Source organism: Furipterus horrens, unplaced genomic scaffold (genome assembly GCF_987537825.1).
Source record: "Furipterus horrens unplaced genomic scaffold, mFurHor1.1.pri manual_scaffold_5, whole genome shotgun sequence".
Lineage (NCBI taxonomy): Eukaryota > Metazoa > Chordata > Mammalia > Chiroptera > Furipteridae > Furipterus > Furipterus horrens.
This window is the reverse complement of record NW_028327175.1, coordinates 83,318,042-83,341,624: the sequence shown is the minus strand read 5'-3', so window position 1 is coordinate 83,341,624 and position 23,583 is coordinate 83,318,042. Positions and strand designations below refer to the sequence as shown.

Below are 23,583 nucleotides of genomic sequence, written 5' to 3'. Positions count from 1 at the left end.
TGATAAAAATGCCTCTTACTAATTAGGTTGAACATTCTTTTTCCATTGTGTTTTACATTTCTTAAAATAATAGCTTTATTAAGATATGATTTGCATACCATGGCATTTATCCTTTTAAATTGTACAATTCAGAGGTTTTTTGGTTTTATTAGCTGAGTTTTAGCAGGGTTCTCTTTGAGTCTCTTTTCCAGATCTTTCTCTGAAAGCCGCCTTCTTTTGGCCTGCTGCCCATTAGGCTCCACTAGTTACTAGATGACTGTTCTGCATTTTGGTATGGTGCCCTAGGGCATAAATTGCTCAGCAGTCTGATGTTAAATCCTGGTAGGGGGAGTTTTTGTGGCTGCTCTTTGAGGTTTGTTTGACTGCAGGTGTGCTCTTCTTAGATGTCTCCTTGTTTTTTTTTTCTGATGAACTAACTGCCTTATGACTTAGTTTGTTGCTCTTAATGAAGAGGAGTTACTGTTTTTAAGGCAACCTTAGGGTTGAACTTCCTCACACTGTTTCAAATAAAGTCGGTTACTTTTGGGAGATCTTCAGAGCAAACTCTCTGAGCACTGTTCTGGGGTGAGAACAGTGGGGCCCCAGCAATCTCAGCCTACCACACTGTGGTAAAGCTTCTGCTTTATAGGTGGAGTCTGGGTGGGAAGGGAGCCTCTGATCTCTTAGTCACACTCACCAGGAATTTAGCCTCTTGAACCTGGAGTTGGAGGGGATCTCTGTGACATACAGTAAGCCACGATTGAGAACTGGGAGGGAGCTCTGTTTTCTTGGCCACACCTACCTGGAATGGAGCTTCTGTCACCTGAGCTGAGGCAAGGTAGGAAATGGGTTATGGCTCAGATACCATAAAATGCCCCAATACCAACTTTTAGTAGATGTTCTTGAATACTATTTCTTTATTCAATTATGCCCTTAGGGTAATTTCCAGACTTTTAATAGTTGTTTTTTAAAAATAGTTTTTGTCAGTTTTGCTTTTATCACTGGAAGTGAAATTCTCCAAACTACTTAATTCTAAATATTCCTAAAGTTCAAAGATGTCTTTTTAGTAAGGAAATTACCATCCTAGGTAACTGAGTGTTTTTGTTTGTTTGCTTGTTTTCCTTACTTTTCTGAGCAGAGGTTTCGGTCAGGCATGAAATCCAGAGCTACCAATATCAGAGCGGTATTTGCACTACCCTAACTCATACTAAAGACTTTATAATCACCCTATATATCATGAGCTAAAGATGTTATTTTCAGGGTTTATTTACCTAGTTTTCTGCTACCCACAGAAATCTGCAGCTTCCCCCTAGCATGTTTACTTGATTGGACTTTGCAGTTCTTTGGCTCTATTGATATGTGGATGTTTCCTGCATGGGCCATTTGATATTTTTGCATTGTTTCGTATTCTTAAAATCACACAATTTACAGATATTTACTTGATATTAAATTAAATTCTGAACTTTTAAAAGGCTTCATCTGGTCTGGATTATACTTTTTAAAAGAATTTTACTGACATCTGTGCATTTCAGTCATGTACAGAGTTTTAATATAAAAAAAGTCAGAAACTTAAAATTTTAGAAGTTGAATGGGCCTCTTTTTTTTTATTGTATTGAATGAAGAATTCTTTTCAATTGTCACCCCTGATGTGTGTCAATATACCTAGTTCAGTTGATCACTCTCTCCTTCTTTTACTTGTGTTTATTCTTTTTGTGACCATCAAATGACTCCCTTCCTAAAATCTGCTCACATTTCTGAGAGGGAATCCAATGTTGGGCAGAGTGGTCACACCAAGTCATTTCATTTGTCACTGGAAAGAAAGTATATTGATTTTCCTTGGGTTAATCATCCATTTTAGTTTCAGTGGTGGAGAGGGGAGTGGAGTCATGTTGTAAAATACATTTATACCTCTGCCTAAGTTTATCATGTAGATAATTTCTTCAACAGGAGCATAGGTTTGACAGTTCCTTGCAGAATGAGGTGGTAACTATAATTGAACCAATTTACAAACAGTTATTAATATAAGCATTTATTACCTCAGGCTATAACTCTGCATAAGCAGAGTTACAGAAGGAGTAGATAGTGATCAGTTTTGTAGTAGTTAATATGGTGTTGGGAATTCTCTTTTATGAGGCATTCACTTGTATACTATTGTAATGTCATATAACATCTGTAATAGTGATCTGTTGTGAAAATTTATTTCCATGATATATTGTGTCTGGCTGTTGGATGAATTTCATACTATAAGTGCACATATCAAATGTTGGATTCAATGATAAAATATCCATGTTATGTTCGTACAATTTTTGGAAGGACACACAAGAAACTGGTCATTGGTTGCCCCTAGAGAAGAGAATACCCTAGGCTGTAGGACTCAGATGGGAAGTGTACCCTTCCATTCCATTTGAAATTTGTAATGAGTATAAATGTTACTGAAACAGCAGTAAGGCACTCAACAATGACACATGGGAAAATAGGCACTCTGTGGATATAATTCTTGCTAAATATAATTTGGGTTTCTTCTCACAATTAGTAAGCTCTCCATGTTGATTGATGGCTAAATTGGATTAGAATGCTCTTCTAGGTGGTAAAAATTCTGTTTTAGTATTTTATCATCATATTGTCCCCTCCAACTTCAGATGATTTAGAAAAGTTGCTAGGCTTCTCTTTAACATGAGATCTGTTCTTGATTTAGAATACAGGTTAGTAGAAGTGTTGCTTCATGAATAAAAAGACCACGGTGGTGACTTAGGAGTATTCTTTTACTACAGATAACCAGGACAAGATTTTTTGAGGTACTTTGATCTATATAGATGGTAAAAAATTTACTTGAAGCTTTTTTCAAAGTCTTGTATCTAGAGTCTGAGAGTTTCTTGGTGTTTCATTTTAAAAGAATGCCTTTAGCAAATCTTTTTATAGAAATGAAGTTGGATTATGTTCAAGTTTTAGGTTATTGTCATGTCATTGTATTCTAAACATTTACAGGCTTTTTTTTTTTTTTTCTTCTTTCTGCCCTTTAGGCGGCCTCAGAAAGTATGTTTATGTCCGTTTCTACCAGTGCATCCTCTGCATATCTCTACCCACTTGTACATAATTCAGCATCCTGCAGAGGTAAGATTTTGTAAAATAGCACGAGTTCAAACAGACTATTAGTACATAAGAGGAAACACACAGATGAACATACTCATTCCTCCCAGCTCTTTAGCATTTCTGGAAGTAAACTGATGATAAATGCTTTTTCTGTGGGAAAAAGTTTCTTCTACGTATTATATGGTAGTGTCATGTCATATGCTTTGGAGATAGAAAAAATGGTCTTATTTTATAAAAACTGTGTTGTTGAATAGTATAGAAATTTAGAACTCCCAACAATATTGTGTGAAGGAAAAATGAAATTTTTGTGAGTAAAGAACTAGGAAAATCAGTGCTTTTAAAATTTCGATTATAGCTTATATTCGTTGATATCTTTTCTTGTTAAAGTAGAAGTAACTCAGAATTTTATTTTACTTGCCTTTATTGTTTTAATTTTTTAAATTATATTTTATTGATTATGCTATTACAGTTGTCCCAATTTTTCTCCCTTTGCTCTCCTCCAAACAACACCACCCACTCCCTCAGGGAATCCCCACACCATTTTTCGTGTCCATGGGTCATGCATATAAGTTATTTGGCTACTCCATTTTCTATACTGTACCTTACATCCTGCTGGTTATTCTGTAAACTACCTATTTGTATTTATTAATCCCCTCACCTCTTCACCATTTCCCCACCATCGCCCTCCCTTCTGGCAACCATCAAAACCTTCTTCGCATTCATGATTCTGTCTCTGTTCTTGTTTGCTTTGGTTGTTTTTGAGATTTAGTTGTTGAGAGATATGTATTTATTGCCATTTTATTGTTCATAATTTTCATAATTTTGATCTTTTTCTTAAATAAGTCCCTTTAACATTTCATGTAATAATGGTTTGGTGATGATGAACTTTAGTGTTTTATTGTTTGGGACGCTCTTTATCTGCCCTTCGATTCTAAATCATAGCTTTACTGGGTAGAACAATCCTGGCTGTAGGCCCCTGCTTTTCATGACTTTGATATTTGTTGCCAATCTCTTCAAGACTGCAAAGTTTCTTTTTACAAATCAGCTTACAGTCTTATGGGACTCCCCTATAGGTAACTAACTTCTTTTCTCTTGCTGCTTTTAAGATTCTCTCTTTATCTTTAACCTTTGGTACTTGAATTATGAGGTGCCTTGGAGTGGGCCTCTTTGCATCCCTCTTGTTTTGCACTCTGTGCTTTCTGGACTTGCATGTATATTTTCTTCACAAAAGTAGGAAAGTTTTTTTTCACTATTTTTCCAAATAGAGCTTCAATTTCTTGCTCTTGCTCTTCTCCTTCTGGCACCCCTATGATGTGAATATTGGAATACTTGAAATTGTCCCATAGGCTGCTTACGCTATTCTTGTTTTTTTTTTATTCTTTTTTCTTCTTCTTATTCTGATTGGTTATTTTTTGCCTCCTAATGTTTCAAATCATTGATTTGATTCTCAGCTTCATCCACTTTATTGTTGTTTCCCTGTAAATTGTTATTTATTTCAATTGGTGTATCCTTCGTTGCTGACTGGATCTTTTCTATGCTGTTGAGGTCCTCACTAAGTTCCTTGAACATCCTTATAACTAGTGTTTTGAACTCTGTATCTGATAGATTGCTTATCTCTGTTTTGCTTAGTTCTTTTTTCTGGAATTTTGATTAGTTTTTTCATTTGGGCTTGTTTCTTTGTCTACTCATTTTGACAGCCTCCCTGTGTTTGTTTCTATGTATTAGGTAAAGCTACTATGACTTCCTGTCTTGGTAATGTGGCCTAATATAGGTTTCCTTAGGGGCCAGTGGCACATCCTCCCCTATCACCCAATCTGAGTACTTGAGGAATGCCCTTCATGTGGGTTGAGTATACCCTCTTCTTGTAGATGAGCTTTGGTTGCTGTTGGCAGGTCAATGGGAAGGATTTACCCAGACCAAGCAGCTACAAAGTCTGGCTGTGACCACTGACCACCAACCACCATCCTCCATGGAGGACCAGCTGTGCAGGGACAGGGTGGTGGTACTCTGATGTGGTCTGTAGCTGTCCACTGGGTGCACAGGCTCTGTGGTTTCCTGGGTGGTACAGGCCAAGGTTAGCTTTGATCTGTGTTTTTTTCCAGGGCCACCTGCCTAGGCTTTAAGAATATGAGATGGTTGCTACTTGTGCTGGGCTTGGAGATTCCCAGGCAAAGCCAAGCTTTGAATCTAGGCTGGCTGCTGCTAGTGCCAAATCTGGGGCCACTTAGCAAGAAGTACTGGGGAGCTAGAGGCTCACTGAGGTCAGCTGTTGTTTGTTTAGAGGATTTAGGAAGTTGTGAAGCATGATCCAAGATCAGCCATTCATATGGAAAAGTCTTTATTAACAGCTTGGGTGGGCCTATAAGTTTGATGGGATGGAGTCTAAAGGGATCTCCAGGGAGGGGCAAACAGTGTTAGCCAGGTTAATACAGTTTCAGATATGGCACCTACCTGCTGGCTCTGGGGCTCTGTTGGATGATGATTCAGAAAAAGGACAATTATCTTTCTGTCTGGGAGAAAGCTGTGCCCAAGCTGTTGCCTTGATGCCAGAACCATCACTTCCTCCCTATATACCACTGGTGCCTTTCAAGCTGCTACCCCGGTGCTAGAGCTCAGAGGGAGTGAGTCTGAGTAGGTAAGTCCATGTGTGGGTTCTTTCACAAGAACTGCTTGTGACTCTAGAAGTTTCTTCCACTGACTGAGTCCCCGCTGGTTTTTGCAGCCAGAATTTATGGGGACTTACCTTCCTGTCATTGGAACCCTGAGCTGGGGTTCTGGTGTGGGACTGGGACTCCTTGCTCCCAAGATATACCTCCTGAGTTTTTTTCCCTACATATGGGTGTTGGACCAGCTTGTTCTGCATCTGTGCCCCTCCTACCAGTCTGGATGAATGTGGTTTCTTTAATTCTATAGTTGTCAGACTTCCATTCAACTCAATTTCTAATGGTTCTGAGTGATGGTTGTTCTATAATTTAGTTGTAATTTTCATGTGGTTGTGCAAGGAGGTGAGCCATGTTTACCTATGTTGCCATCTTGATCGGAAGTCTGTTTTTATTTCTTAATTTTATTTTCAAGTAGAGTTGACATACAATATAATACAGTCATTAGACATTTATTTAATTTATGAAATGATCACCCTGATAAATTTAGTACCCATCTGATGCCATACATAGTTATTACAATATTTTTTACCTTATTCCCTATACTATACTCAACATCCCCATGACTATTTTGTAATTACCAATTTGTACTTCTTAATCTCTTCCCCTTTTTCATCTGTCTCCTCAATCTCCCTCCATCTGGCAACCATAAAAATGTCCTCTGTATCTATGAGTTTGTTTTTGTTTTGTTTGTCTGTATATTTTGGCTTTTAGATTCCACATAGAAGTGAAATCATGTGACATTTGTTTTTCTCTGTCTGAGTTATTTCATTCAGCACAATACCCTCTAGGTCCATCCATGTTGTTGCAGATGGCAAGATGTCATTCTTTTTTTACGGCTGAGCCATGTTCCATTCATTGCATATATATAACCACTTCTTTGTCCACTCATCTATTGAGCCATGTTCCATTCATTGCATATATACAACCACTTCTTTGTCCACTCATCTATTGATAGATACTTACATTACTTCCATATCTTGGCTATTCTAAATAATGCTGCAGTGAACATATGGTTGTACATGTCTTTTCACTTCAGTGTTTTTGGCTTTTTTTGATAAATACTCAGAAGTGGAATTGCTGGGTCCTTCTTTGTCTGACTATACAGCCTTTGTTTTAAAATCTGTTTTGTCTGGTATAAATAGTGCTACCACAGCTTATTTTGTTTGTTTCCATTTTCATGAAATATCTTTTTATCATCCCTTTACTTTCAGCCTATGTGTGTCTTTTGATTTGAAGTGAGTCTCTTGTAAGCACCATATGTAAGGTCTTATTTTCTTATCCATTCAGCCACCCTATGTCTTTTGATTGGAGAATTTATTTGATTTACATTTAAAGTAATTGTTGATAGATATGTACTCATTGCCATTTTATTATTAATAAAAGACTTAATATTAAGTCCTTTTTTCTTTATTCTTTTTTTAAGTATATTTTATTGATTATATTGTTACAATAGTTCCAATTTTTTCCCCTTTGCTCCCCTCCGCCCAGTACCCCCCTTCCCCGACAATCCCCTCCCCAAGTCCATGCCCATGGCTCACCCTTTCATATATTCTTCTTCTTTTTCTTTTTTAAATAATTAATTAATTAGTTAAATATTTTAACAATAAAAAATAACAATCCCTCCCTCTCAGACTTAAGACCCTTTACAGTCTTATAAAGGACAATGGACGAAGGTCTCGAGCTCCTCTAGTTGCTTCAAGCTGGACATGGTTGTCGTCCTACCTACCCTTGGGTCAAGAAATCCCTAATAAGAGTGGGGGTGTGGAGGGGAGGGTGGCCTTCCCACAAGGGGAAGGATCGTGCAGACTCCAGGTTGGTTGGCTGTCTCTGGACAATGGCATGCTTGGTTTAACAGGCTGGCATCCTTGTTGTATTCTGGGGGCAACAGGGTTAAAGGACATCATTCAATCCGTAACCACTAGATGACAAAAGACAGGTATTAATTTTTCAATGTCCCACATTAGGGAAAAGAAGGGCTTCTTTAGAGGAAGGTATGCCAGGTACTTCTCACCTGTCCAAAACCCTTTTGCCCATTATACTTAGTTTGGACTGAGGGAAATATTTTAGGTTTCCCCCCTCTCAGGCCTCTGGGCTCTTTCTGTCCAAGCCATTAGGATAGAAAAGAGAAACCAGTTTTAAAGTGAAGCCCACAGACCACCCCGTTCTTCACCAACCCAGCCACTTAGTTCAGCCAAACCATTGAGTCTCAGGAGGCAGCAATGCAGACAGGATTAAGTGAGGCCTATATGTACAGACAATCACTCAGGTAATGAGATCGTAGGCTTATGCCCTTTGAAAACAGAAAACACATGTTAATTTATGTAACATAACCCACACACAAGTTTATAGATCTGTAGGACTGTCTTATCAGAAAGTCATCCAGTTGCAAGGCATTTGACATTCTTCTTGCCTGTAAATTAAACATCTTTGATAATGCCACAGACATAGTTTAACTTTCAAATGAAAACAAATTTTAAATGAAAAGAAACTTTAAAGATGGTTAGCTGCACTACTTTATAGTCTACCACTGGGCATTGTGATCTTCCTTGAATCTTGATTTTTCTCCCTAAGATTACCCTCCTTGTCATTAAAGGGACTGCATTAAGTCCATTTTTAATTTATCCTGTTCATTTGCATAAACACAACAAGAGCAGCAAATGATCACTTATGATCTTTAGTTCTGCTTTGCTGGAACTAACGCAAGGAACATTTAGGGTGACCTTCAGTCTGCCCTTCAGGGCACAGAAGCTGAGCCACATACCTGGCATTCAGCCTTGCCTGTAAACACCTGTCTTTTCCAGGTCCTCCTGGTTTTCCATTGTGCCTTAAGGTCCCTTCTAGCCATCTTTCAGGAAAACAACCTTCGTTCCTTCCCTGGAAAGATTGCTATGGACCGCTCATCCATCCAAGGTACCAGACCTTTTATCTCATGGACTTTTATTACCTTTGAAATTCAGTCCCAGTTGCTCAGGGCTTTTTGGTAACAACCAAAGCCCAAGCATGTCTCCTTTAGGCATGACATTCCAGTCAAAGTCTTAGTCGAAAAATCGTTATTAACAACTGGTCTTATTAGTTTTATGCAAAGAAACTTAGGTCATTACTTACTTCTTTAGAATGCCAAATTCTGGAGGGATCAGATAGGGAGAAAAATATACAGTGTGAAGGAAAATCCTTGTCCTTCTAATATTCACTGAACTTACATTTCTATTCTTTATATTTTTATTTTTCCCCCCACTAAAAATTTTTCCGTTTGTTTGTTTTTCCATTACAGTTGTCTCACTTTTTCCCCCTCTTGCTTCTCTGCACCCTGTCCCTCCCTTCTCCCACATTCAGTCCCCACCCAGCTGTCCATGTCCATGGATCATTTATACATGTTCTTTGACTAGACCCTTCCCCTCTTACCACTTCTCTCCCTCCCATCTCCCCCTTTGTTACTGTTAGTTTATTCCTCGTTTACATACCTCTGGTTCAATTTTGCTCATTTGTTTGTGTTGTTCATTAGTTTCCTTTAACAGGTGATAGCATAAGGTAATTTTCTTTTGTTGCCTGCTTATTTTGCTAAGCATAATTCTCTCTAGTTCCAATCATGTTGTTGCAAATGGTAGAAGTTCCTTCTTTCTTTCAGTACTTTTTCATTGTCATTTTCCCCCTTTGTACTCGTGTTCCTCTCTGTCTCTCTCTGTTTCTTCATCTTCTTAAAGCAGACCCTTTAGCATCTCTTGCAATACTGGTTTGGTGGAGATGTATTCTTTTAACCTTCTTTTGTCTTGGAAACTCCTTATTTCACCTTCCATTTTGAATGAGAGCCTTGCTGGGTAGAGTATTCTTGGTTGTAGGCCTTTGTTTTTCATTACTTGGAATATATTTTGCCATTCCCTTCTGGCTTGTAGTGTTTCTGCTGAGAAATCTGATGATAGCCTTATTGGAGCTCCCTTGTATGTTATTAGTTGTTTCTCTCTTGCTGCTTTTAGGATTCTCTCTTTGTCTTTGAATGTTGGCATTTTAATTATGATGTGTCTTGAAGTGGGCCTGTTGGGGTTCGTCTTCATTGGGACCCTCTGTGCTTCCTGGACTTGCATGATTCTTTCTCTCTTCATGTTAGGGAAGTTTTCTGTCATTAGTTTTTCAAAGAGGTTTTCTATCCCTTGCTCTTCTTCTTCTTCTTCTGGAATTCCTGATACGGATATTATTACGTTTCATGTTGTCCTGCAGCTGTCTTAGAGCCTCTGCAGTCTTGTTCAGCCTTTTTTCATTTTGTTGCACTGTCTGTGAGTTTTTGTCTACGTTGTCCTTCAGCTCGCTGATCCGATTTTCTGCTTCCTCTAGCCTGTTTTTAATTCCTTCTACTGTGTTCTTCAATTCAGAGATCGTATTCTTCATTTCCTCCTGGCTCTTATTGATAGCTTCCATGTCCTTTTTGATGCTGGTATAATTCTCAGTAAGTTCCTTATAGTTCTTCTGGAGTTCACTGTAGTTTTTCTGGAGTTCTTTGTAGTTTCTGCTGAGCTCATTGAGCTTCTCCATAATACATGCTTTCAATTCCATATCTGATAGTTGGCTCCCCTCTATTTCATTTAGCACTCTTTCTGGGGACTCTGCCTTTCCTTTCGATGGGGGGTTGTTTCTCTGTCTCCCCATTTTTGTGACTCCTATTGTTTGTTGGTGCTTCTTAGAATCTCTTTATTCTTAAAGATGTCTTTTTAACATTTTTAATAATGCAGGTTTGGTGGTGATGAACTCCTTTAGTTTTCTTTTGTCTGGGAAACTCTTTATCTGTCTTTTGAGTCTAAATGATAGCTTTGCTGGGTAGATTAATCTTGGTTGTAGATATTTGCTTTTCATCACTTTGAATATTTTGTGCCAGTCCCTTATGGCCTGCAAAGTTTCTGTTGAGAAATCAGCTGACAGTTTTATGGGAGCTCCTTTGTAAGTAACTATCTGCTTCTCTCTTGCTACTTTAAACTTGGCATTTTAATTAAGATGTGTCTTGGTGTGGGCCTTTTTGGGATCATTCTCCTGTGACTTGATACTGTCCCAGAGGCCTCTTAAACTATTCTCATTTTTCTGGATATTTTTGTTTTTGCTCCTCTGATTAGATATTTTCTGCTTCCTAATTTTCCAGCTTGCTGATTTGATTATTTGCCTCATCTACTTACTGTTGATTTCATGTAATCTCTTCTCCACTTCATTTATTGTATTCTTCATTTCTAAGTGCTTTTGTTTTTTTTTAGAATTTTTGTAAGTTTTTTTGAGCCAAACTACTGACAACAGCCAGGAATAAAAACCTGAACAGATTGAGAAAATGCTCTAAAAAGTGGCCATTTTGCAGCTATTTTTTATATATTACATTACGACCAAAGGAGGAGGCATAAGGGGGTTACATGCAATCCATTGTTGACAGATTAGGGAGGTGGGAAAAGCAAAGCAGGGAAACCTCTGGGATTGGGTAAAAAATAAAATGATAGGCACATTCTTCTTTTACATAAGTGGGTACAGGATAGTTAACAGTCAACAATTAACATGATAACAATGAGTGAATTTGTGGTCTCCAGTAATAATGATGGGATTTGTGGTCTCTGTTCTGGTGCATGATTGTGCTTGAGGGGTTCAGAAAAAGGGAAGTTACCTTGATATTCCAAAGATATGTTATCATAGGTGCAAAACAAACAAACAAACAATAGACAGTCTCAATTAAGGTAAATATTGACTTTTGTCAAGGAAGATTTTAGCCTAGGACATGACTACCCACCATGATCTGCTTTTAGTTAAAAAGTTTTGATTTCAGACCATTTTATGTGGTTTCTTTAGGTCTCTGATTTTATAGCCTGCTCCACAGGCCTCCCCTGAGCTTGTCAGGTTTAGTACCACATGTCCCCTTTATGGTCATAAATTAATCCAAAGGATGCATTTGATGACCAACCTTTTGGTTGGATAATGAGGTCCCATGGTGCTAGGAAAGCTCATTCCTAGGCAGTTTCAGTGTCAGTATTTGTCTTGCTGAATGATGGACCTTTGGGGACAAGGAAAGACTGTAACCTTGGATGGAAGTCCAGGTCAAATTTTTTCTCCAAAGTGACAGGCAGGTAAGCAGTCAGGTCTTATGCATGTTTAACAAACAAACAAACAAAAAACACTGAATCATTTCTAACCTATCAGCTATTATGGCCCAAATTTTGTTACCTGTCTCAGTTTTCTATATTTTGTATTTAGTATAACATTAACTTATAGTTTGAGGGTACGCAATACACCTTTTCAGTTTTCATAATCTGGCCATGAGATGGGTTCTACCTCCATTTTTATGTTTCCTGTCTTTTTGTTGAAATTCTCACTGAGATCATTGAGCATTCTTATAACCAGTTTTTGATACTCTGCACCTGTAGATTGCTTGTCCCTATTTTGTTTGGTTCTTTTTTCTAGAGCTTTATTCTGTTCTTTCACTTGGGACATGTTTCTTTGTCTTCTCATTTTGGCAGTCTCCCTGTGTTTCTTTCTAAGTATTATCTAGAGCTGCTATAATTTCTGGTCTTGGTAGACTTGTCTTATGTAGTAAGTGTTCTTGGGGACCAGTGGCATAGTCTCCCTTGTCACTTGAGCTGGGTGCTCTAGGTTTGTACTTTGTATAGGCTGTGTGTGCCCTCCTGTTGTACTGAGCCTTGATTGCTGTTGGCATGTCAATGGCAGAGATTGGTCCTCAGGCTGATTGGTTGTGAGGACTGGCCATGACTACAGTGGAAGAGCTTTTCTGTAGGGGCTGACCCCCTGGAGCAGGATTCGCTTTAGCCATGCTCTGGTGCCTGCTGAGTATGTCCTTTGGGTATGTGATTTGTGGTGTGATGGTGGCTGAGTGATGCTCTGGTGTGCTCTGACGCTGGCCACTAGATTTCTTGGGACATGCAGGCCAAGGTCAGCTATTGCCTTTGCCCTGCCTGGGGCCACCTTTATGAAGTAGAAAGTGCAGATGGTTGCCACTTGTGCTGGGCTTTGAGGTGCCTGGGAGAGGATAAACTTTGAACTTAGGCTGGCTTCTATTAGTGCTTGGCTTGGGCTACTTAGCAAGAGGTACAGGGCATGCTGATGCCATATGCTGTTATGAGTTTGTGAACTTTTGAAAGAGATTAGGAAAGTCCACAGCATGAGCCAGGAGAGGCTGTTTGTATGGAGAAACCACCAGAAGAGGCTTGCTTGGGCTCACAGGTTGGGTTGGATGGGATGCACTGTGTTAGCTAGGTTGATGGTGACTCAGATATGGCACCCAGCTGTACCTGCAGGGTGGGTGGGGATAGGGTTCAATGAAAAAGCAATGGCTTCTGGCAGTATTTCTGTCATTGAGAAAGCTGTCCCTCCAGCTCTCTCCCCGAATCCAGACAATTCTTTTTTTTAAATTTTTTTGTATATCTGTGGTGCCTTTTGAGGTGCTGTCCCAGCACTGGAGCTCAGAGTGAGTCTGTCAGTCAGTAAGTTCCCACTAGGGCCCTTTGATAGGAACATCTGGGACTTCAGTAGCCCTCCATCTCACTCAGCCTCAATCTGCTGGTTTTCACAGCCAGAAGTTATGGGACTTCTCTTCCCAGCATTGGAACCCTGAGCTGGGGCTGGGATCCCTCACACCTCAGTGGGGACCGCTGCAGATGATTTTAAACTGCCACACATGGATGTGGGACCAGCCAGCTTTGTGTCTCTGCCACTCCTACCAGTCTCAATGTGGCTTCTTCTATATATCCTTAGTAACTGGACTTCTGTTGGGCTAGATGTCAGGTGGTTCTTGAAGATGGTTGTTTTGTAGTTGCAGTTTTGTTGTGGCTGTAAAATGAGTTGAGTGCAGCTTTTACCTACTTCACCATCTTGACTTGAGGCCACGCTGCATTTTAGTTTACAAAATGAATGTATAAATTTTTTTCAATGAATAGAACAAATAAGTATATTTTATAGTATATATGAGGTATATAAAGTTTTTAATTAATACTTTACTATATTTGGAGGTGTATCCATATATATGTGTTTGTAAGTCTTGATTAACTACAGTTGTAGACAACCAAAAATTATATGAAGACAAAACTAGTCATTGTATGGTACCAGATGGGTTCAGTGTAAACTATTCCAGCATTTAGGGACTGAGGACATCATAGATTGAACCAGGCTTTTGAAGGAATAATTTTTTCTTAATCCTCCCCGAGGACAATTTTTTCTGTTGCTTTTAGAGAGAGAGGAAAGGAGAGAGAAAAATCGATGCAAGAGAGAAGCCTCTATCAGTTGCCTCCTATATGTGCCCAGACTGGGGATTGTACAGTCCAGACCAGGGGCCATATGTGCCTGCATTCAGACTGGGGATCGAACTCGCAACGTAGGTATGTACCCTGACTGGGAATCAAACCCACCTTTTGGACAGGGTGAAGGACTAATTGTTTTTTTTTTTTTTTTTTTTTAATTTCTGAAGCCTATACCACTTGAAGGCTTTAACAAAGACATAAAAGATATTGACCCATCATTTTCCTTTTTTTCAAATGATGAAACACTTATTCTCTAATTGTAAATTATTAAATATTCCATTTATTGGGCAACTGTTTTTTTAGTGTTAACAACAACATATTTTGGTCAAAATTGTGACAGTTTGGTCACTAGCATTATTTTGTTGCATTTAAACTTTCAACACTGTGCAGGTCAATTTTATATAAAATGATAGTTTGTTGGCCACAACAGTTTTGGGTAAAGCTTAACTTTAGATGGTACATGCTATTATAATTTTGCAATATACATAGTATGGTGTCTTCATTATTATGTAGTACCAGATATAAGATGGCTTTTAAAACAGGTGTCCTCATTGATTTGTGGCAATTTTAATTAGTTTTCAGTTTCTCCCGTCCTCCTTTCCTCCCTCCCTCTCTCTTTCCCTCCCTCCCCTCTCTTCCTTCCTCCCTTTGTTAATTCACAGTTTAGGTAACCAGTCCATCATTGTGTGTTCCAAATGTATTTTATGTGTATACAAGTACATCCATATTGTTTTCCTTACCACCCAAGGACTTTTCCAGTCTTTAATATCAGTAACACCAGGCTGCCTTGAGCCTAATCTCAGTGCACTATTTTCAATAAAAGAATATACCAATTTGATGACTCTAAAAGGTGATTGAAAATGATTTGGATAGGTTCCAGGAGGTGACTTTGGCTTTGGGAAAAGGAGACTTAGGGGCATGGATCATATGGAAGTGATATGGAGCATTTCAAAGTGAATATATACATATATGTAGAAAATTATTTAAGGATAAAAACAAAGTACTTCTCTCAAAAATAACAAAAAGCTTTACAAGAAAGTAATATGTTAAATTGCTTGGTCTTTTTTGAACAATGTATATGTAGCCATAATGATATAAACACTTTATTAATTTAACTAAAAATATCAAAAGATGTGAGTGTAAGAAGTCATGTCAAAAAGCTGAATTCTCATTTATTGTATTGGTGTTATGAGAGGCTGTAGTTATAAAAGGCAGTAATTAAAGAGTTAGGGTTCAGGAGCCAGATTGCTTGAGTTTAAATCCTTGATAACTCTGTAAACTCTGTAACTCTGGACAAGTTCATTAACTTCTCTTTCTTCAGTTGTGTCATTAGTAAAATGGACATGTTAAAAGATACACTTCTTTAGTGGTTTATTGTGAACAGTAAATTATATATATGTGTGTATATACACACATACACACACATATAAAATGCACTTTGAACTATATACATTAAAGTTAGCTGTTATATGATAATAAATGATAGTTTGTAGATAACTGACAAATTATAAAATTGATAAAGCAAGAAATAGCAAAACAAACATATTATTTAGAAATATGAAGATAACTGCCAGAAGATACAATTAAGAGTTAGTGTCTATGAAAGTGTGTAGGGGAGTGTATCAAGGAACATTATAAATTTTTGGCATTATTTAATTTGACATATATACTTGTGTTAATTTGATGAAAGTTTGGAAAGTGATTTAAGTGTGTGTCAAAGTCTTGTGGTGATGGTCTAGAGAAAAGAAAATAACATGAAACACTCTAAAATGTTCTAAAATGCTCCATCTCACCTCTTTTAGTTCCAAATTGATGTTTTCATGTTTCCTTAGAACTTCAGCATACTACATGTTCCTTTTATTTTAAATCCTGGCAAGTTCTTACTTTCCTATTTTATTTTTGAAATTGTTATTAGGTAGATGAATTTACTCTCAACATCTTTAAATGTATTTTTTACATATTATTTTAATCAACTCTTCAGGTTCCCAGGAGCAAAAGAAGTACACACAAAAATGTCCCTAAAAGGGTGTGTGTATGTGTATGTATATGTGTGCTTGTCGTTTTTGAATACTGTTACTACAATAGTTTCTTTTTGTTTGTTTTTTTAAGTTTATTTTATTGATTATGTTGTTACAGTAGTCCCAATTTATTTTCCCTTTGCTTCCCTCTTTTCAGTACCCCCCTTCCCTCCAGCAGTCCCACCCCCCTTAGTTCATGTCCATGGGTTGTGCATATAAGTTCTTTGGCTTCACTCTTTCCTATATTATTCTTAACTTCCCTCTGTCTGTTTTGTACCAACCAATTATGCTTCTTAGTCCCTGTACCATTTCCCCATTATTTCTCCTTCCCCCTCCCAGCTGATAACCCTGCAAATGATCTCTGCATCTATGATTCTGTTCATGTTCTGGTTGTTTGCTTAGTTTGTTTTTGTTTTTATTTTTTTAGATTCAGTTGTTGATAGTTGTGTTTTTTGTCATTTTAATGTTCATAGTGTTGATCTTATTTTTCTTAAATAAGTCCCTTTAACATTTCATATAATAATGACTTGGTGATGATGAACTCCTTTACCTTTGCCTTGTCTGGGAAGCACTTTATCTGCTCTTCCATTCTAAATATTAGCTTTGCTGGACAGAGTAGTCTTGGTTGTAGGTCCTTGCTTTTCATCACCTTGAATATTTCTTGCCAGTCCCTTCTTTCCTGCAAAGTTTCTTTTGAGAAATCAGTTGATAGTCTTATAGGCACACCTTTGTAGTTAACTCTCTGCTTTTCTCTTGCTGCTTTTAAGATTCTCTCTTTATCTTTCACCTTTGGCATTTTAATTATGATGTGTCTTGGTGTGGCCCTTTATGGGTCTAGCTTGTTTGGGACTCTCTGTACTTCTAGGACTTGTATGTCTATTTTCTTTACCAAATTAAGGAGGGTTTCCTTCATTTATTTTTCACATAAGTTATCAATTTCTTGCTCTTCCTTTTCTCCTCTGGCACCCCTATGATTTGGATGTTGGCACATTTAAAGTTGTCCCTGAGGTTCTTAAGCCTCTCCTCATTTTTTTTTCAATTATTGTTTCCTTATTCTGTACTGGTTGACTGTTTTTTTCTTCCTTATATTCCAAATCATTGTTTGAACGCCAGTTTCCTTCTTTTCACCATTGGTTTTATGTGGATTTTCCTTTGTTTCATTTAGCATAGCCTTCACTTCTTCTCTTATGCATTTGCCATAGTTAAGCATATTTGTCAAGCCTATGAGCATCTTTATCAGCAGTGTTTTGAACTCTTCATCTGTTAGGTTAGCTATCTCCTCATTAGGTTGGCTATCTCCTCATCGCTTAGTTCTCCTACTGGAACCTTGATCAGTTCCCCCTTTTGGGCCATAATTCTCTGTCTCCTCATCTTGACAGGCTCCTGTGTTTGTTTGCCTCTGTGTCTTTGGTACAGCCGTTGCACCTGTTATATTCTAACGGACAGAGCCTTAGGTATTGGTCAGTAGAGGGGACCTGTTTCACCACATTGCTGCGCTGTGTGTGGGGGAGGGGTTCGAGAGGGAACAATGCTGTTTGCTCAGCACTCACCCCCTTTCCAGGCACTTCTCCTGCTTTCTGTATGGGACTGGTTCCTCTCTAGTTGTTGCCCTGGTCGTTGTTCCCAGAGTGGGTGGGTCTGCAGACGTTCTAGGATGGTGGGGGCCCTTTAAACAAGCAAACTCTCCTGAGAGACTGGGAGTTTCTTCTTCTGCCCCAACCCCCATTGGTTTACACCGTCAGAAGCAATGAGACTTTATTGTCCCTGGCGCTGGAAATGTAAGCTGTGCCATCTGGTCTGGTGCCAGGAGTTCTTCCCATATGTCTCTCTCTACTTTTTAAAATGTATGACTGTGCTTTCTGCTTGCCTTCTGCTGCTGCTACCACACCCTGTCCTCTCCACCCCAGTTCCGTCCCTCCTACCTGTCTGAATGAGTATTTCTTCTTTATATTTTTGTTGGACTTCCATTCAGCTTAATTTTCTGGGACTTCTGGTTGTATAGTTTTGAGGTAGTTTTATTTCTTCTTAGTTGTGGAGGGAGATGCAGCGTGTCTGTCTAGGCCTCTATCTTGGCCAGAAGTCATTTATTTTGTTTTTTGCTGCTTGGTTGATTAGTTATTATTGTCTTTATCTGAAAAATCTTTATAGAAAGAGGTTTCTTCTAGGCAAGAGGCATTTCAAGATGGTTACACCTATTTTTAACTTTCTTAGGCTTCTTCTCATAGACTGGATTCTTTCATATAGCATCATGACCTTTCTTACACATTTCCTTCATTGTGTCTGAAGTTACATTGTTCTTCTTGTGCTGAGAGAATTGTTTCTTATAAGCATTTTCATCTTCTTCCATCAGGTAAGGCGTATAATTTGCAACATTTTGACTCATGATATGCTTCTAATGTATTTCTGCATTGAATTACCATATTTTTCACTCAGTAAGATGCACTTTTTCCCCCCCAAATGTAGGGGGAAATGTCTGTGTGTCTTATGGAGCAAATATTGTGTCACAGACCATGATGTGTATTATCTGACCTGTCAGCGGTGGTGACAGCTGTTAGAAGAGGAAGTAGTGGGCCCACGTGAAACCCTGGGGATGCTTAAATGTCCCACTTTACTGCTGAATCTCAGGGTGTCTGGTCAGTATGAAGATAGTGAAGAAAGTGATATCAGTGATTGTAAGCAACTGAGCTTCATAAATTCTGACACTAGTGATGATGAGTTCTTAGGATTCCCAGAAAACTAGAAGAGTACTTGAACCTTAAAGTCTCTCCTCATTTATTAATGACAGTTATGATGGTTCTTAATACTGCTCTTGACTGCTGTCCACTTTACATGGTTGAAATATTATTCTGTTATATTTTATTAAATATTTTAGCATACCATTTAGTTCAGAATATTTTTTTTTCTTGTTTTCCTCCTCTAAACCTAGGTGCATCTTATGGTCAGGTGCATCTTATAGTGCAAAAAATATGGTACTTGCTTTCTGAATCATAACCAGGGAATCATTTGGTACTATAAGGGATAGACAAGTCCCCATCCTCAGCTCCCTTCAGGAACCCCAAAACTTTTATTTCCTTTAGTAGTTCTGGCAAGTTGTACATCCAAATAGCAGGTACAGGCACCAGGTTGACCATCAATGCTTTCCATGTGGTATTCAGCTCAGTCACCTCCACTTGGCCTTCATATATCCTGTCCATACCCAACCTACTGTGAGACCTGTGAGCCAGCAGCTGGCCAGTACAGTATTTTGCAGCATAATTTGTCAGTCCATCTTCACATCCTGCTTTGTGAGTTCATGAGCATAAGCTGCACCATCGTATCTCCTTTTATATGGCCATAAACAAGCTGATAAATGATATCTATGTTGGTTATAACATGAACTATCGTCCTGTATTTGGATGTGTTGTACTTACTTTTATCCTGGATTACCAAGAATTTCTGGGCATAAAATTCAGTTTTCCTCTCTCCTTGTCTTCTAAATTTTACTTGGTACCTCTTGAAGTAGGCCTTATTTTTGAGAACTTTAACAAACCTGGAAGAGAGACCCATGTCCATGGCTCACCACCGACTCGCAGGCCCAATGCAGCTCCAGTGGGGGAGTGGATGTGTGTAGTATAATATGCTTTCTTTCTGTTATAAACAAATAAGTTAATTATAACCTTATTTATTTTTAACTATTTTAGTAAATTCTATGTAACATTGTTTTGTGTATTAATTTGCTAAGTAAGTGATAGTTCTAAAGTAAAGTAAGTAATATTTGCTATTCCTTGGAATTCTTCTATAAGGAAGATCTGTCTCTCTTCTCCCATTTATTTATTTATATCATTCAGGACTCTATTTTATAATTTGGGTTGTAATATAAATACTCTATTACTTATTTTGTTACTCAGGTTGCTCCAGTTTGGACATTGGGAGCTCTTTAAGCTTCTGTGTGCTATTGATATGCATCATTGTTTTATTTTTTATTTTTTGAATACTTTCTTTCTGGGAATAAAGATCTAGGCAGTTATCTTCAAGTTGACATACTATTATGGAAAATGTAATTACTATTAGAGGAAAATGTTTGTCAGAATAAATGCTTCTATTTAGTGAAACACAAATTTACATTTTCATTATTTTAACTATGATTCACTACTATCTTGTTTTGACCAGTAAACTTATAAACATACCAAAGTGAAATAAAAATGTACACTTGTAGTATATTTACTACTGATATAGCAGAGAAACTACATTTTTTTATTTTAATTATTTATTTTTAGAGAGAGAAGAGAGGGAGAAAGAGAGGGAGAGAAACATTGATCTGTTTGCATCTTGTATGTGCCCTGACTGGGACCGAACCCACACAACACAGGCATGTGCCCTGACTAGGAATTGAACCAGCAGCCTTTCCCTTTAAGGGACAACACCCAACCAAGTGAGCCACACTGGCTAGGGTGAACCTATAGTTTCTTGTTTTGTTTTTTTAATGAAACCATGATCTGTAGTAAAAGATTTGTGAAAATTCCGTATAATGTTATGAATCAAATGTTTATCATAAAAGTTTTTAAAATGTGTTTATCTGAGTAAAAATCTACATTTTAATTAATTTTTTAATTAAAGGAAAGCAAAGTGTTGCGGACAGTTCCTCTACTAGCAGCATGTCTCCCCCAGGACAAGTGTAAAGTCAAGGTTGGTCGTCGCTTCAGTGAAGAAAGGTAATTTAAAATAATTTTTTCTACATAGATCTTTAAAAATGATTTCTTATAGAGTATCCTTTAGACTTAGAACATGATACATTGAAAGTGGTCGAAGCATTTAAGTTCTGCCTTTTCTCTCAAAATAATACAAGACAAAGCAAAACATAAACAAAAACACCTCCCGCAAACCGACCAAAGTGGAATAAACAAAGTAATGATGGCATTACCTGAATTCCATACTAATATATATTGAGCTCAAAAGGCATGTATATTTACTGTTTATTTCATTTTGTTCAAATGGTAGGGTACTTATAGTATATTTAGTTTATTCTTTTTTTATATATGATATACATTTATATAAATAAACACATATTTATCTATTTCTAACTCATTAAAGCTTTTTTTAGATACAGTAACTAGTACTATATTTGGTATTCTAGTTATAGGCACATTATATATATATATTTTTTTTTTTATTTTTTTATTTTTTTAAGGATAAAACATCTTCTGTTATATTTAAAATATTATTTTTGATGAGACCCAGAATTTTTATGTGCAGCAGCCATTAGTTGATACCTTCATTGACAGATCTATAGTGTTCTTGGATCCTATTTCACATTCTATTACATAACCCATTATCATAAATATATACACATATGTATTATATATATTTAAATTTTTCTACAAGTCTTTTTATAACTTTTTTCCTTTTCTGTCCATTCATAAAGCCTTCACAAATTGCTATCTACATAGTTAAATATATTTTTAGATGCAAAATTTAATTTCTCTTGGAAATATGGAGATTTCTTTTTTCAGTTCACATATGAAAATGCAAAGTAAGATTTTTACTAGCATGAAGCCTAGTGAATTGACCAAACTTTTCCCTTCCTGTGTTATTTTAGCTTCCTTTATAATTTAGCTTCACATTATGAAAATAACATCACATTAGAACTTTACATATCATTTTTTTCTCTCCTCTGAAACTGTTGATTAGGCACACTTTTCTCATACAGAATTTTCTGTTATAGATTTTACATTGCTTTGCCCATAGAAGAGAAATTTGCTTTGTGCTTGGTACTGCTCTTGGGAATTTTGCCATTTTGTTAAGAATGGAAGTGAGATTCAGAGTTCATCACGTGGGAAACAGCCACATCATTTACACTGTGACACTTCTTTCAAATGTCTTTATAATGACAGTTTGTCTATCTTCTTGTGTGGGTGTGATATAGAAGTGGAATAAGGTTCCCCTAACCTGCCAACTTGGATTTTATTGCAAAAGTGATGAGCACCTATGGTGGTAAAACTGGAAACTATCTGGCTATCTAACCCCTTGCATGAATGTGCTTGGGGATAAGTATGACCAAATAGCTCATCCTATTTTGAGCCCATTATATTAACTAGTTCATTTCTTTCCATGGTGCATAGTAATAGTGCTTACTCAGTAAATTATTATACACTGATTTTAAACTAAAGCTCATTAAGATTATTTACTTAATATTAATCTGATAATTATTAATTTAATCTTTTCTTAGCATATGTTGTTATATAACTATAGGGAAATGATTATGAGACACTACCCTTGGTATCGTTTGTAAGTGGAATTTAAAGATGTGTATTTTTAATTTTTTGTCTCTATTATGTAAGAAAACAATTAGGTTTTATATATCAACCCTGTATCCAGAGACTTTCTAAATTCATTTTTTAGGTGTAGAAATTGTTTTATAGATTCCCTAGGTCTTTCTGTGTAAGTAGCATTATCATATGCACATGAGGTCATTTATACTTCTTTTTTTCATATCTTTATGCCTTGTATTATATTTTCTTGTCTTATTGTAATAATTGGGACCTTCAGGTCAATGTGTATTAGCAGTAGTGAAAGACAACATTTTTAACTTGATCCCAATCTTAAAGAACATTATTAAATATGATATTGGCAGTACATTTTTGTAGATGCTTTCTACTGGTTTGAAGAAGATACTGTTTATTGTCTTTAAATGATTCTTTAACTTGTCTTCTTCCCCCACAAGCTTATTTTGTTTCCTGTAGACAGGGGCTATCTGATTTATTATTATATTTCTAGTCCCAAAATGCTTTGATAAGTAATTTTATCTGTATATTTGAATTAAGGTCAACAAGAATAATAAAACTTTTGTTAACCTACAAGGTAATAAAGATTTCTTTAAAAAAAAATCTTTTAGGGATCCTGAACTTGCAATGGTTTGTCGGAAGTCTGGTACATTAATATTATATCCAGGGGCAGAAGCTGCTAATTTGGAAGAATTTATATTAGAGTCTGCTATTTATCCTTCCACAATCATCATCATCGATGGTACATGGAGCCAGGCTAAGGACATTTTCTATAAGAATTCCTTGTTCCGACTTCCCAAACAGGTAAACTAGTAGTATTTCTTAAATTAATTTACTTTTAACTTTTATATATTGGGGACACTATTACGGATGTCCCCATATCCCCTCTTTGCTCACCTCCACCCATCCTCTATTCCCCCCTTCCCTCTGTGCATCACCACACTGTTGTTTGTGTCCACGGGTCATGCATATATGTTATTTGGCTATTCCCTTCACCTTGTTCATCCAGTCCTCCCCACATCCCTCCCCTCTGACAGGTATCAGTCTGTTCCATGTATCCATGCCTCTGTTTCTGTTTTGTTTGTCAGTTTATTTTGTTCATTAGAGTCCACAAATAAGTGGGATCATATGGTATTTGGCTTTCTCTGACTGGCTTATCTCAATTAGCATAATATTCTCCAGGTCCATCCATGCTATAGCAAAAGGTAAGATTTCCTTCTTTTTTACAATGGAGCACATAGTATTTCATTGTGTAAATGTGCCACAGCTTTTTTTTTTTTTTAATCCACTCAGTTACTGATGGGCA

General features: G+C 37.2%; 1 protein-coding gene and 1 pseudogene across 1 annotated transcript in view; one reads left to right on the top strand and one right to left on the bottom strand.

Moving 5' to 3' along the window:
* Nucleotides 1-23,583, top strand: part of DTWD2 (DTW motif tRNA-uridine aminocarboxypropyltransferase 2) — an 84,271-nt gene that overhangs the window by 16,516 nt on the left and 44,172 nt on the right. Inside the window, exons 2-4 of the mRNA XM_090279037.1 lie at nucleotides 3,000-3,090; nucleotides 20,614-20,708; nucleotides 22,889-23,081. Of these exons, the coding sequence (XP_090135163.1) occupies nucleotides 3,000-3,090; nucleotides 20,614-20,708; nucleotides 22,889-23,081 (379 nt within the window). The remainder of the gene's footprint in view (nucleotides 1-2,999; nucleotides 3,091-20,613; nucleotides 20,709-22,888; nucleotides 23,082-23,583) is intronic.
* On the bottom strand, nucleotides 18,179-19,569 carry LOC150008865 (large ribosomal subunit protein uL18 pseudogene; annotated as a pseudogene).